The sequence below is a fragment of the Phocoena phocoena genome, chromosome 9 (genome assembly GCF_963924675.1).
Source record: "Phocoena phocoena chromosome 9, mPhoPho1.1, whole genome shotgun sequence".
Taxonomy (NCBI): domain Eukaryota; kingdom Metazoa; phylum Chordata; class Mammalia; order Artiodactyla; family Phocoenidae; genus Phocoena; species Phocoena phocoena.
This window is the reverse complement of record NC_089227.1, coordinates 100,166,700-100,181,441: the sequence shown is the minus strand read 5'-3', so window position 1 is coordinate 100,181,441 and position 14,742 is coordinate 100,166,700. Positions and strand designations below refer to the sequence as shown.

The 14,742-nt window shown below is 55.7% G+C and overlaps 1 protein-coding gene across 1 annotated transcript; it reads left to right on the top strand.

The window, feature by feature from the left end:
- The first annotated feature begins 346 nt into the window (after positions 1-346).
- On the top strand, positions 347-7,548 carry ASB10 (ankyrin repeat and SOCS box containing 10). The gene is made up of 5 exons (XM_065884362.1): positions 347-617; positions 1,421-1,688; positions 4,387-4,906; positions 6,990-7,103; positions 7,363-7,548. Exons 1-5 carry the CDS (start codon positions 347-349, stop codon positions 7,546-7,548), a joined length of 1,359 nt encoding a protein of 452 aa, XP_065740434.1.
- The last annotated feature ends 7,194 nt before the right edge of the window (positions 7,549-14,742 follow it).

The following is a 14,742-nucleotide window of genomic DNA, read 5'->3' as shown; positions in this document are numbered from 1 at the left end:
CACACCTTGGCCGAAGCCCTCCCCGCCTCTGGGCTCCATTTTCCTTGACCCCTGAAATTGTGGATTGGACACCAGGTCTGGGTGGTCCGTTCAACCCTGCTGCATGCAGCTCAGGGTCAGAGGGCTCCACCCTAATTCCCAGCCCCAGCCTGACGCCTCCTTCCCTGCAGCTGACAGCTAGGATGTCCGGGCTATTCAAGGGCTATTTGTGGCGTGGCCTCTGTGTGCTCCCTGCCCCTCCCACACCGGACCTGCGCCTGGCTTGGGCCCAGCACCTGCCCACCCAGTCCGCCAGCGGCATCTCCCTGCGTCCTGCCGCTTGGGCTCTCTCTCCCTGAAATTGGCCATGCCAGGGAGAAGGAGCTCCCCTCCCCACTGGGGACACCGTCTGGGGTGCCTCCGCTCGGCCTCAGCCTGCCGGGTTTGGGGGCCCCGGTCCTGCCCAGCCTGGGAGGCCCCTCAGCGCTCGCCGCTGCTGTGCCGGGACATGGCGCTGCAGAACGCCCTGTACACTGGAGACCTGGCGCGGCTGCAGGAGCTGTTCCCCCCGCACAGCACAGCCGACTTGCTGCTGGAGAGCCAGGCTGCTGAGCCTCGCTGGATCAGCCACCAGAGGGGTGAGGGGTGGCCGGGGGACACGGGGCTGAGGGCGGGGGGCCTGGGCGGACCGCACCAGGCGCAGAGGTACCAGGTGCTTGAGGACGAAGTGTGCTCCCGGGCTGTTTCTCTCCCACCCTGAGGCTTTGCCTAAACCTTGGCCGGGGAGAGAAGTCATGCGGAGCCTAGAATAGCTCCTGCTGAGCCCAGGGGCCAGGTCAGGCGAGGCTCCGCACACGGAGACACTCTCCTTGCATCTGTTCCTGTCCCCTCCTCCTCGCCTCATCTCTGCCTTTCGCCCCTACCTCTCCTCCCCGAGCCCCCAGCCCCCTTCCCCCACGCTCCCACGCTGCCCTCATGAGCTGGTCCCCAGAAGAGTGCAGGGAGCAGGGCGAGCCCCCTGGTGACCGACATGCCCTCTGTGCCAGGCTGGTGGAGAAGCCCAGCGGAGGGTCCGCCGAGCGCCCGGAGGCAGGCCCGAGACCCATCGTCACGCGCGCGGCCTCGGGACCCGTCCTGGCCTTCTGGCAGGCGGTGCTGGCCGGGGATGTGGGCTCTGTCTCCTGCATCCTCGCCGACTCCAGCACCGGCCTGGCTGCGGACTCCGTCTTTGATACCAGCGACCCAGAGCGATGGAGGGATTTCCGCTTCAACATCCGTGCTCTGAGTACGGGCCAGGGACACTGGGGGGTCTGAGCGGGAGAGGGAAGCCTGGGGAAGGAGCTCTGGGCTCCCTCTTCCCGGCCTCTGCCCACCTCCCCCGTTGCCTGGCATCTCCTTGCCTCCCTCCGGGGTCTGAGGCCCAGGTCCTGTCTCTCCCTAGGACTCTGGTCGCTGACGTACAAAGAGGAGCTGACCACCCCACTGCACGTGGCGGCCAGCCGGGGCCACACGGAGATCCTGCGGCTGCTGCTGAGACGGAGGGCGAGGCCAGACAGCGCCCCTGGGGGCCGCACCGCCCTGCACGAGGCCTGTGCCGCAGGCCACACTGCCTGCGCTCACGAGCTGCTGGTGGCCGGAGCCGACCCCAACATCCCTGACCAGGATGGGAAGCGCCCCCTGCACCTCTGTGGGGCGGCCGGCAGCCTCGAGTGAGTGACCCCTCGCCTCAACCCCCGTTCCACTCGTAGGGGAGGCAAAGAGACGAGCGCAGGGAGGATGAGGGAGCGCGTCGAGGGCTGGCAGGCCTGGTGAGCCGGGGCTCAGGTGGGAGTCAGGATGCGATTTCCCCCCAAGCCATCCTACCACTGGCCTGGTGGGCTTTGGAATGGCCTGTCCTTGCACCAGCTTCCGCCTCCCCAGGGCCGGAGGAGGGCTATAGCAGGGCCCGGCTGTGCGGCCGGCGTGGGGGAAGTTGTGGCTCCTTTATGGGGAGGTGGTGTAAAGTTTTCATTTTTCTGAGCTTATGTCCCAGGCACCGTGCAAAGTACAGCAGTAAATAAGGCACGATTCTGCCCTCAGGGAACTGACTGTCCAGTGATCCAGATAGGCTGTCGAGGATAGCAGGCCCCCAGTTAGGGCCTGTGGTGGTCCTTGAGGGCAGGGTCTGGTTCTCAGCTTGGCAGGTCTGGCGTTTCCATATTGGCAGGCACCCTCAGATAAATGGGCTCGGGGACTGAGCCCAGCTAACCAGACTCACAAGAAACCAATGGCTATACCCAAATGTAATAACGTATTATTTACTGTAGAGGACATTCCTTTACAGTGACCCAAATAATCGTGCCCTATGTGTAGGGGACCTTGGAGAATGAGTCCTCATAATTTTTTGATGAATCTGGAAGCCCGGCAAAGGGAGCCTTGGCAAATCTATGAACTAACTGTATGTACGACAGAGGCCTTCTCTCTACTGACTACACACCTGCCAAATTTCACATCTTGCCCCTGAATGGCACCACACTTTTGATCCTTGGGTCCCCCTTTTGTGGACCTTCTTCCTCCTGTTAACCTCATCGGCCCTCAGAGGATTCTACCGACTTCCTCGTGTTATGGTTGGAGACGTGTTCTACATCAGCGTGGTCCAATACAAATACACCATGAGCCACCTATGTCATTTAAAATTTTCTAGTAGCCCTATCAACGCATGAAAAAGAAACAGGTGAAATTCATGTTTAAATCGTGGCAAATTACACGTCACATAAAATTTACCATCTTAACCATTACTCAGTGGACAGTTCAGTGGCACTAAGTACGTTCACATTGTTGTGTGACCATCACCACCATCCAACGCCTGAACCTTTTTAATCTCGCCAAACTGAAATTCTGTATCCTTTGAACAATAACTCCCCCTCCCCTCCCCCCCAGCCCCTGGCAACTACCGTCTACTTTCTGACCCTATGAATTGGACTGCTTTCAGCACCTCCTATGAGTGGAATCATACAGTATTTGTCCTATTGTGACTGCCTTATTCCGTTTAGCATAACGTCCTCAGGTTCATCCAGGCTGTAGCACGTAACAGAATTTCCTTCCCTTTTAAAGGCTGACTAATATTCCATGGTATAGCTCACATTTTATTTATCCATTCCTCTATTGATGGACATTTAGAGTGCTCCCATGTTTTGGCTATCATGAATAATGCTGCTATGAACATGGGTGTATAAATATCTGTGAATCAAGTGAAATTAATTTTAATAGTATATTTTATTTAGCACAATGTATCCAAAATGTCATCATTGGGCTTCCCTGGTGGCGCAGTGGTTGAGAGTCCGCCTGCCGATGCAGGGGACGCGGGTTCATGCCCCGGTCCAGGAAGATCCCACATGCCGCGGAGCGGCTGGGCCCGTGAGCCATGGCCGCTGGGCCTGCGCGTCCGGAGCCTGTGCTCCGCGACGGGAGAGGCCACAACAGTGAGAGGCCCGCGTACCGCAAAAACAAAAAATAAGTCATCATTTCAACACGGAACCAATATAAAAAGAACACATGAGACACTTTACATTCTCTTTTTGTACCAAGTCTTCAAAATTGGTGTGTATTTTGCACTCACAGCACGTCTCCATCAGGACTAGCCGTCCCGCAAGGGCTCGGTGGCCGCACGTAGCCGGTGCCCACTGATTGGACAACGCTGTTCTGTGCAATCCCACGTTCTTTGTCTGGCCGTGTTTCAGCCCAGGCTCCCTGAGATCACACTTTGTGACAATCATTCCTTCCTTTTTTGAATAAGCAAGTGTATTTTTAACATTATTTTGGAGAATTTCAAACATATAGAAAGGTGGACAGGATAATATAATGAGTCCCCACGATCCACCACCATCTATGCCACCCACTGTCCCCACCCAACGAGGCCATTATGAACTCTCATGCTGACAGCTTTTCAGGCATTGTCTTATATGCCGCTCACAGCAACCTCTTCGGTCTAGGTATCAGCCATTATCCCCATTCTATAGACGAGGAAAGTGTCACTCGAAGACGCTAAGTTCCCTTAGCCTTGAATTTCAGGGCACACGTCTTGGCAGGCGTACACAGTCTTCTGAGAGGACCATCCTGGAGCAGATCTGGCGGCCGATTTTGGTTTTGGTCTTTCTCCCACTGCCCCAGTTCCCATTTGTGCTCACTTCTGTGTCCCCTTCCCCCCTCCTCCTCCCGTCCCAGCACGCAGAGCCCTGGCTTGAGAGAGGGCACTAAAGATGCTGCGGGATGTTGCTGGATGCCCAGCGCCAGCCAGGATGGAAGGAGCAGACAGCACCAGGAGCCACCCAAGGGTCCCCCCAGGTTTGCTTTGCTCAGACCGGCAGGAACACAGGGGTGAAGGTCTGCACCCCGTTTTCCTCCTCTCGGCCGTCTCGCCCTTACTAGGTGTGCAGAGCTGCTCCTGAGGTTTGGAGCAAAAGTGGATGGTCGGTCCGAAGAAGAGGAGGAGACCCCTTTGCATGTGGCCGCCCGGCTGGGCCACGTGGAGCTGGCAGACCTACTTCTAAGGCGGGGAGCATGTTCCAATGCCCGCGATGCTGAAGGCTGGACCCCGCTGCTGGCCGCCTGCGACGCCCGCTGCACGTCCCCCGCTGATGCCGAGGCCACCGCCACCCACTGCCTCCAGCTGTGCGGCTTGCTGCTCTCGGCCGGGGCCGACGCCGATGCTGCTGATCAGGACAGGCGGCGGCCCCTGCACCTGGCCTGTCGCCGAGGCCACGCGGACGTCGTGGAGCTGCTCCTGTCCTGCGGCGTCAGCGCCAACGCCATGGACTATGGGGGACACACGGCCCTGCACTACGCACTGCAGGGCCCGGCTGCAGCCCTGGCCCAGGGCCCCGAGCACACGGTGCGGGCGCTGCTCAACCACGGTGCCGTCCGCGTGTGGCCTGGGGCTCTCCCCAAGGTACGGGGCTAGGGCCCGAGGGAGGGCCATGGGAGCGAGGGCATGGGGAGACCCAGACCTGTGCTCCATCTTGCTCTGGTTGCAGCTCCAAACTTGGGCACATAGGTCAGTACTTTGTCTTTCATTCATCAAGTAAGCAAAGCCCAACAGGGGGCAAACAGCACACCGGCAGGAGGGGTGTATGCTTGTGTGCGTGCGTACACGTATATACACTGTGTGTGTGTGCATATAACGTGTTTGTACGTGCGTATGTGTGAGGAAGAGAGACTGAGGGCACTGGGGCCAGATTATAAAGGAGCTGAAAAGACAGAAGGAGCCAGGACTGATGTGGGTGGCAGGGAGTCGTTTCTTCATCAGCGGAGAGAGCTGATGAAAGAAGCATTTAGGAGGCTCCCCCAGCAGTGGGACCCTGAACATGAGACACTCCAGGCACAGGAGACACTTGCCCAGGGCAGAGTGATAAGCCTGGGTCATGAGGTTCGAGGCCTCCTGACCATCTGCAGATGGACATGGTCCTTGTTTCCAAGAGCTTAGCAGAACATACACCACCGAGACCAGCAGCTGCTATCCTGGCACCAAAGAAAAACACCTTTCGCTGGCAATTTCCCATCTCTGTCTTATTTTACGTTAATATCCCCCGAGGTGGGTTCAGCTTGCAGACCTGTGCTACCGAGGCACTGGCAGGGGACACTATCCATGCTGTGCTGTGTCTGGAGGGGCTATATAATATCACGGAGGATGCTGGGCCTGGGGTGGGGACCCTCGTTCTCCAAGGAGCTGGGTCAGGATGGGTATAGGGCAGCAGGCACAGGTTCCCCACCCCGCCCCTGGGCTTGAACCATCCAGCCCCGCGGGGTCCTGGACTCTCCCTGCTGCCCCTGCCTCTCTCCTTCACTCATAAACCTAGAAGCATCTGTCTAGTTTCCTAAGCAAGACCAAATAGTTAAACAGCCCCAGAGTTCGGCAGACTGGTCTCCCCTTTGGGAAAATACAAGAAAATCAACAATTAACACTAATTAATCTCCTATTGACACCAGATAATTAGGAGACGAGCAATTCCCTGTAATCTGACAGTGGTTCTGACAGCTAATGATTTCCCCTTCGGGGAAGGGGTGGGAGAAGGAGGCAGAGCAGCAAACGGATTTCCTGGGACCCCACTGCCTGTCCCTCCAGCCGTGTTCTGTCCACACTGCCTTGGGGACAGGCTGGCACAGCAAAGTGCCCCGTTCGTCCCTTCATCTGGCCTCCACGACATCCCAAGCGATCAGAAAGTCGGCATTCATCTCCCACAACCTGCAGCTGCTCCAGGCTTGGCTGGGGTGCCTGTCCTCCAGTGAGGAACCCCTCCCTGCAAGGAGGCCTCTATGGCCACACCTCCAGGCTTGCATTGCTGGAACTACAACTTGGGCAAGTTACTTAACTTCTCTGTGCCTCAGCTTCCCGTGTCTGTAAAATGGGCATAACCTTGTAGGGACGAGGATTAAGAGTCAACGCACGTGAAGTGCTAAGAAAATATCTGGCATAAATTATGCACAATAGAAATGCTAGCTGTTGTGCTGTTTTCCTGTCGTGGCCATAACAAAGTACCACAAACTGGGTGGCTTAAAACAGTAGAAGTGTATTCCCTTTCAGCTCTGGAGGCTGGAAATTTGAAATCCAAGTGTAGGTAGGGTTGGCTCCTTCCAGAGGCTCTGAAGGAGAACCTGTCCCAGGCTTATCACCTAATTTCGGGTGGTTGCCACAATCCTTGGCTTGCTTGTAGATGCATCACTCCAGTCTCTGCCTGTGTCATCACATGACATTCTCCCTGTGTGTCTGTTTTCTCTCATAAAGACAGAAGTCATATTGGATTAGGACTCACCCCAATGACCTCATTTTTAACTTGATTACATCTGCAAAGACCCTATTTCTAAGTAGGTCCCATTTATAGGTACTGGGATTAGGACATCAACATACCGTTTGGGGGACTCAGTTCAACCCACAACAGCTGTTCCTTGGCTGGCTGGTCGTCCTGCGTGGACGGACAGGGTACCAGCAGTGTGTGGTAACCCCTAGAGCACTGACGCAGCTCTGCCCCCTGCAGGTGCTGGAGCGCTGGTGCGCGTCCCCGCGGACCATTGAGGTCTTGATGAACACCTACAGTATCATGCAGCTTCCTGAGGAGGCCGTGGGCCTGGTGCCTCCTGAAACTCTGCAGGTCAGATTCTAGGACCCTGAACACACACTCATTCAGCCTGTCCCAAGAGACTTCCACCGCCTAAAAGGAAGCCCTGTGGGTCCCCCCACTCTGCCCCACAGAAGTTACTCAGTAAAAGAAAACTCACATTGTGAACACGCGAAGCACTCCCTACTTCTAAGAGGCTCCTGGAGACCCACTGGCCACCAGCCTCCCCTCTCTAGGAGAAGCAGGTGCCACTTGTCCAAGACTCCTTCTGAGACCCTCGTTCTGCCCCCAGAAGTACCACCGTTTCTACTCCTCCCTCTTGGCCTTGGTGAGGCAGCCCAGATCGCTGCAGCATCTGAGCCGCTGTGCCCTCCGTGCTCACCTGGCGGCCTGCCTGCCCCACGCCCTGCCCCGCCTGCCCCTGCCAGCGCGCCTGCTCCGCTACCTGCAGCTGGATTTCGAGGATGTGCTCTACTAGGTGAGCCCTGGGCTCTGTGGACAGTCCCAGCCGTTGGGGGCTGGGGTGGGGGAGTGGGGGGAATGGGTCGGAGGCAAGAGAAGAGTTGGGGGCAGGGCCCTAGACAGAACCACCCAAATTCCCAGACCACCGGACGTCTCTGAATCCACATCTCTCCTTCCAGATGTCCACTGCCTTTTGAGAGAGTCTGAAAGCAGATGCCCCGTGCCCTAGGGGATGCCAACCCACGGCTCACAGCGCCTGGAACTCAGGACTGAGTTGAACAGATTCAGGCGGAGGTGGCCCTCTCAACAGGAGGTCCAGCTCCACAGGCAGATGTGGATGTCGTCATTCCCACCAGGAGAGGCAGATGGGCCATGTGGCCAGGTGACATCTGATGGACAGAGAGCCGGGACTCATGGCAAATGATATATACTCCTCTTGGGGTCCCCTGAGGCCCCCTCCAGCTTGTCCAAACCTTGTATGCACATTAAAAATCTCCAGGCCTGTATTACTTGGTGCTGTCTCCAACAGCCCTTCCTCTGAGCTGGCTGGCTCACAGGGCACTCGAGATGGGCAGATTTATGGGGTCTCCCTGGATCTACCCCGTGGTGCCAGCTGCATGGCATCCACTAGCTATTGAGGGACCCCAGGCAGACCTACCCCTCTGGCCCATGCTGTGGGGGAATAGCCACCAGGTGAGATAGTATCAGAAAAGGGCTGAAGGAGAGCCAGTCAAAGGACAGGGGCCAGAGGACGGGGGAGCAAAGAGGCCTGTGTAGGGCAGAGCCGCTGCGGAATGAGGCAGTGCAGACAGTGGGGCAGGATGGTAAAGGCAGCCTTGGGGTTGGGCAGTGAGGTGAGGGTCAGGAAGACAACGGGAAGGTGGGTGCACAGGCCAGCGAGCACCGCAGGATAACCGCAGTTCAGGTGAGAGTGAAAGACCCAGGTTTAGAAAAACCACAACAACTCTACCTACTGCCTGTCCTGTAGGTCAGGGAGCGCCAGAAGCACACCTGATTCCTGCCTCTCTCGTAACTGCTCCTTCAATTAGGCACTGAGCTGAGAGGTAACACCCCTGGGTTCTAGTCCCAGCTCTGCCCTTAACTTGTGGAACAGAAGTCCCGTCCCTTCTCTGGGCCCAAGTTTCTGCATGTGTAAAACAAGAGACAAGGAGAGAGTCCCTTAGGGTCTTTGCAGTACCAGAATTTTAAGAACTTGTAGGCGCCCCGGCACCCAGGAGGCAGCCTGCAACCACTGGAGGGAGGGGGAGCTGCTCGGAGCCACGGAGCAGCCAATCCAGTGCACTGTGATCCGTGACGTCAAGGGTCGCCGGACGGAATTCCCAGGGCCCCAGAGTGCGCACGCGCCGGAGTTCACAACTTTCCCACCAGCCGGGGGGAGCGAGGCGGCAAATGGCGGGGCCCAGAGGGTGCGAGGCGGCGGGGGCGGGGCCTGGGCGAGACCGACCGCGCGGAGCTCGCGAGGGCGTCGAGAGGGCCGCGGAGGTGAGTGGACCTTGATTCCCACCTGGCCTCACAGGCCTTGGGCTGACCGCCCCGTTTGGGCTTCCACGTGGGGGGCGCGGGGCGCGCGACGAGGATGGGACCGCCCGACGGGAGGGGCTGCGCCTGGAGCCCAGGCCCACAAGCAGTGGGGGCCGACCGAGGCCTGGCCCCTCATTTGTAGACGCTCTAGGCTGGGCCAGTCCCCACAGGCCCACCTCACAGGGGAAGTGGGCGCAGGCCAAGAGACAGGGGTGAGGGAGCGGCTTCTGATCGGGCTTGTAGTCACGCGTGGTTCCGCCCACTGCTTGGGGCCTCCCCCAGGGAGCCCCGTCTTATCCCAGCTCGGGGTCCTGGGGAGAATGCCCCCTGGCCATTCGTTTGTTTAGCAGAGGTTTGAGTGCCTCCTGTGGCCTGGGCGCCGGCGACACAAAGGCCGGGCTCTCTGGTCCCCACTAGAAAGTTCACTCTAGTGGGGACAGAGACACTGAGCAAACAGACAGGAAAGTATCAGAGTGATAAGCCCTTCGCAGAGGAATTCCCCGGTGATTGACCAAGAGTGACTGGGAGCTATTTGAGTTCAGGTGACGTGGAAGCCTCCTCTTTGAGTAGGTGACATTTAACATGAGGCCTGAGTGACAAGGAGGAACCAGCCGTGTGAGCGGAGTGGGGAAGAGAGGGGAGTGACAGGAACTGATTTCTGTTTTCAAAGATGGCTCTGGCTGCGGAGTGGCTTGGGGGAGGGGAGGGGAAGGGAGGGATGGGAGGGAGGGAGAATCAGAGACCAGTTAGGGGGCTACTGTAGCAGTCCGGGCAAAGATGGGAAAGCAGTAGGTGAGACTTGGGACTCTTTCTGGAGACTCATTGGGACTTGTTTTTTTGTTTTGTTTTTGTTTTGTCGTTTTTATTTTTGGCCACACCGCACGAGAATGAGGGATCTTAGTTCCTGGACCAGGGATGGAACCCCCTGCTGCCTGCAGTGGAAGTGCACTGGACCACCAGGGAAGTCCCTCAGTGGGACTTGTTGATAGAGTAGATGTGGGGGGCTGAAGGAAAGCATAATGCAGGATGACTCCCCTCCCCTTTTTCTTGGTGGAGCAAAACTGGGTGGATGGTGGTGCTAATTACTAAGGCGGGGAAGATGAGAAAAGGGCAGGTGGTGAGGGAATCAGAAGGTCTGTTTGGGAGATGTAAAGTTGGAGCTGCCTGTTAGACATCTCAAAGAAGCTGTGTTACATGGTCATTTGGATCTATGAATTTGGCATTCAAGGATAAGGACAGGCCTGGGGATATAAATAGGGAGAAAATGCACGTGTTTGCATGTGGAAAATGTTTAAAGCGCTGTCCCAAGAGAATCCTGACTCTCAAGGGGAGGACTTTCCTGAGAAAGTCCTGTTTATGCATTTTGATGGAAATTCTAGTTAATTCCCATCCACATCATTCATTTTGCGTTTGCTGAGCCCCATGTTTTAGGCACTAGATACACAGCTATGAATGAGACCTGCTCCCACCCTCAGTGAATTTTCCATGTAGTCTGAGAAACAGGTGTGTGAATAACGAGTTCAAATACAAGGGGGCAATGAAGTGAATGCAAAAGACGTGTGGTAGCAGGAGCTGAGGGCCTGAGGGGGAAGACAAGGATAGGGGCGGGGGCCTGGGAAGACTTCACAGAAGGTGGGGTGCCTCTCCCAGAGTGATTAGAAGGGGGAAGGGTTTCTGACCATATCTGGAGAGCACTGCACTGGTTCCTTGCCAGATGCCTTTTTAAGGAGGGAGGGCGTAAGAGGAGAAGGGCAATGTGGAGTGGTCAATATGAGAGGCTGCTGCCCACCTTCACGTATTCTCCCCTTAGCAAGGCAGTGTTAGGAAGGTCCCTTCTGGGGTTAGACATCCAGACACTCTTACAAGCCAGGGCGCTTCCTCCTCAGCCTCCTGGCTGCGGGTCCCCGCGGGCCCAGAACCTCTCCCCGGTAATTGCTTTCCGTAATGTGTTTGCTCCAAACCAATTTCACGCCTCCGTGAGGACTCCGCCCTGCACTGGAGGCGCGGACCTCCCCACGACCAACCTACCCGCGTGTATCACGTGCGCACACACAATCGGCACACATTTAACACGATACACACGGTTCAGGTACCTGGATGCACCAACATACATGAACCTACGCGTGTGCATACTAGACTTTAAGACTCTCGTGTACAATCCCCCTGCCCAACCAGTGCACTCACAGTTAAGTCCCCTGCAGCGCCCAGCGCGCTCGCCCTTGGACCGCTCACCTGGTGGTGGTCCTTTGCCCTCGGCGCGTCTCCTAGACTAACGCCAGGGGGCGCTGCAGTACTCCGTGCCTCTTTCGAGGTGACGCAGTTGCGCGCTGCTGCCACCAGAGGGTACCCGCGGACAGAGCCCGACGTTCCCCACCGTAAGTGGACACTGTCCCGCCAATGAGTGAGGCGAAGGTATATTTGGATTTGACGTAAGAATACTTCGTTCTTTCTGGGTGCTGGTTTCCAGTCTGTGAAGGGGGGCCAGATGATGGGGTCGACATAGGCGCAAGCAGAGAGGGTAGATTCAAAATAAAATTCCTCTGTAGGATCATTTCCCCAACTGGTGGAGTAGTGAGATGGGACAAGCCAGCACGTGGGCAGTTGAAGAAGCACTTGTAGCCTTCCATTTTAGACAGTGAGGGGAGGTGCTTACCTACATGGGCCTGTTCAGGGTTTCAGTAGGAGGACCGCAGAGTTTTCTTCTCAGTAAAGAAAGGAGCCAGCTCTGTTCAGGTTTATGGAGACAGCTTCTGTCCTTGGTACTGATGGGAGAGTAAGAAGCACTGGAGAGCCACTGACTTGGGGAACTTCCATAATTGACCGCTCTGCTGTTCTTTGTCAGTTTAGTGCAGGAAGGACTCATCTGGAAGGTTATTTCCTCATATTCACTTGATCCTTGCACTGGCTGTCTGACAAGGCAGAGTAGATATTAATTGCTGTCTCTCTCATGGATGGAGAAGTTAAGTCAAAAAGGGACCAAGGTCACGTGGCCCAGAGAGGGGTTAGAATAGGAACTTAACTTCAGGTCTTTTTACTCCAGCTAAGGCTTTTTTCCTTTTACCATGCAGCCTCAGTTCCACGGTCCATGAAAGGGCAGGGACAGGAAATGGGCTGCTTCAGTTGCCACTCTGTATGTGAGGGTTTTATTCTAGTTTAGCTACTGAATGTCAAGGACTGTGCAGAAGTTACACTTCATGACCCCAGCACGGCAAGGGGACAGATCGAGGATGAAAATGGATTATTAGATGCAGTACCTAACAAACACACACCACCAGGGCAATACCAAGTCCCCGAGGTCTCACGTGTCTCATTTCAGCGTTGGTGGCCCACTGAGATTTGCTGGCAACAAGCTTTAAGTCTGTACTCTCTGTGCCAGCTTGCACAGAGAATTCCACTTTACTGAGTATAGTTCTGGGCAGTAAGCTCTTGGCTTGAACTGGGTGACGTACATCTTCGAGATCAGAGGGTCTTTAACCTTGAGTCCTTGACAATGCATGATCCATTCTATCCCACCAAAGAGTGACAGGCCTATTAAAGTGGCCTTTTACTGGGGGGACTAGTGGAAGGGAGACGTTTCAATATATATCCTTTTGAGCTTTTGGAGTTTTGTACTAGGTGATTTTATTACCTATGCAAAAAGTGAATGCAGTTGCTTTAAAAATGGCTCTTCCTTCAGCTTTATTTGATTGGTGGTGTTACTGCTCATACAGCTTTAATTTCAGTGATTGTGGCCCCAAGTTCCCTTGGTAACTTTTCAAGCCAATAAGCCTCTATTATGTACCCAACACTGTAAAGCCATCACACCAAGTACTGACCTCTCACTTTTTAAGTAAAGTACACTTTAAAAAAAAATTATTTGTTTATTACTATTTTGGCTTTGTTGGGTCTTCGTTGCTGTGCGTGGGCTTTCTCTAGTTGTGGCGAGCGGGGTCTACTCTTGGTTGCGGTGCACGAGCTTGTCACTGCGGTGGCTTCTCTTGTTGCGGAGCACGGGGTCTAGGCACGCGGGCTTCAGTAGTTGTGGCATGCGGGCTTCAGTAGTTGTGGAACGCGGGCTTCAGTAGTTGTGGCGTGCGGACTTAGTTGCTGCGCGGCATGTGAGATCTTCTCGGATCAGGGCTCAAACCGCAGGGCTCGAACCCATGTCCCCTGCATTGGCAGGCGGATTCTTAACCACTGTGCCACCAGGAGAGTCCCTACAATACACTTTTTTTTTTTTTTTTTTTTTTTTTGTGGTACACGGGCCTCTCACTGCTGTGGCCTCTCCCGTTGCGGAGCACAGGCTCCGGACGCGCAGGCTCAGCGGCCATGGCTCACGGGCCCAGCCGCTCCGCGGCATGTGGGATCCTCCCGGACCGGGGCACGAACCCGTGTCCCCTGCATCTGCAGGCGGACTCTCAACCACTGCGCCACCAGGGAAGCCCTACAATACACTTCTGAAGTCTGGTCTTCCATACTGGTACCGTGCAATGCTTGGTTAGTTTTACAAAGGGTTCTGAAGAATATCTTTAGGAGGATGGACAAGGGTTACCGTGGTCCTTTAGGATACTGTTCCCAGACCTGAGTTAAGGCACCTCTTCTTTCTCCCTGGAGCCATCTTCCCACCAGACTTGTCTCTCAGAAGTTTCACTGCGTTCCGTGTAGAGCCCAAGATAGGTCAGGACTGCATGGGAACCACCCTCTTCTCCCTTTACCTCTCTGATGCGCTGTCAGTCAAGCATAACCAAAGGTTTCCTTCTCGGGTCCCACCCTCTTCTGTCCCACTCTGGTGACAATGTTTTTCAGGGTGCTGACTTTAATACATCAGCCTGACATGAGTGGTGTTCACAGGCCAGCACAACACTCCTGATGTGAACAGACGTCACCGAGATGCAGAGTTCCACCTGCCCCGCTCTCTCTTGGAACGCTGAGTCTCTGGTGTAGGTTTTCCTCCTCACCTAAACCAAATAACTTCTTCTGTTTAGATTGCCTCTTCCTAAACTTGCCTGGCTTTGCTACTATTCATTTCAGCTTGCTTGGCTCTCCCGGGCCCCGCCTGCATAACAGTTTCCCAGTGACCAGATGACCCTCATTTAGCTGGCCAGCTTGCTCTGTGTCCTGAAGCTCCGGTCACCCTTCTTCTGTTGACTTGCCTGTCTTAAGTCTTTCTTGCCCACTGACCTGAGGGGGCTATCAAGCAAAAGTGCCCATGACTTTTGCCTCCAGATTGACAAGTCTACTTCTGGGAATCAGGAGGACGGGGAGGGTAAAAGGCGCCGCCATTTCTGTGTCGGAGAATGGGGGAGGTGAGCGGAGTCATCTGCAATTAGCGGCTAATTAGCGCTGCTGACCCTTGGGGCTCATCGGCGCTCCTGGGGCCGGCCCCCAGCAATCAGCCAGGGCAGGTCGAGAGTGTCAGGCCCAGGAATGAATAGGGCTCATCAGCGGCGCTGGAGTCGGGGAGCCAATCAGGGAAATTAATAGCGGAAGAGAAGGAGAGAGAGCGAGGGAGGGCGACCGAGATTGACAGACAGACAGACAGAGATATAGATTTAGGCGAGGAATGAGGGGGTAAATAGCATGAAGCGGATGGGGTAGGGAGTGGGAAATGGGAATCATCAGATAGGAACGGGGATAGAAACGAGGGCAGGAAAGGGAAGGGTGGGAGGAAGATGGAGGGAGAAGGGTG

Excerpts from the sequence above, each read along its gene's own strand:
- ASB10 (XM_065884362.1), top strand. The coding sequence starts at position 347 with ATGCCAGGGAGAAGGAGCTCCCCTCCCCACTGGGGACACCGTCTGGGG. Across the intron at positions 1,689-4,386 it reads GGGGCGGCCGGCAGCCTCGA|GTGTGCAGAGCTGCTCCTGA; the intron begins GTGAGTGACCCC and ends CGCCCTTACTAG. Across the intron at positions 7,104-7,362 it reads TGCCTCCTGAAACTCTGCAG|AAGTACCACCGTTTCTACTC; the intron begins GTCAGATTCTAG and ends TTCTGCCCCCAG.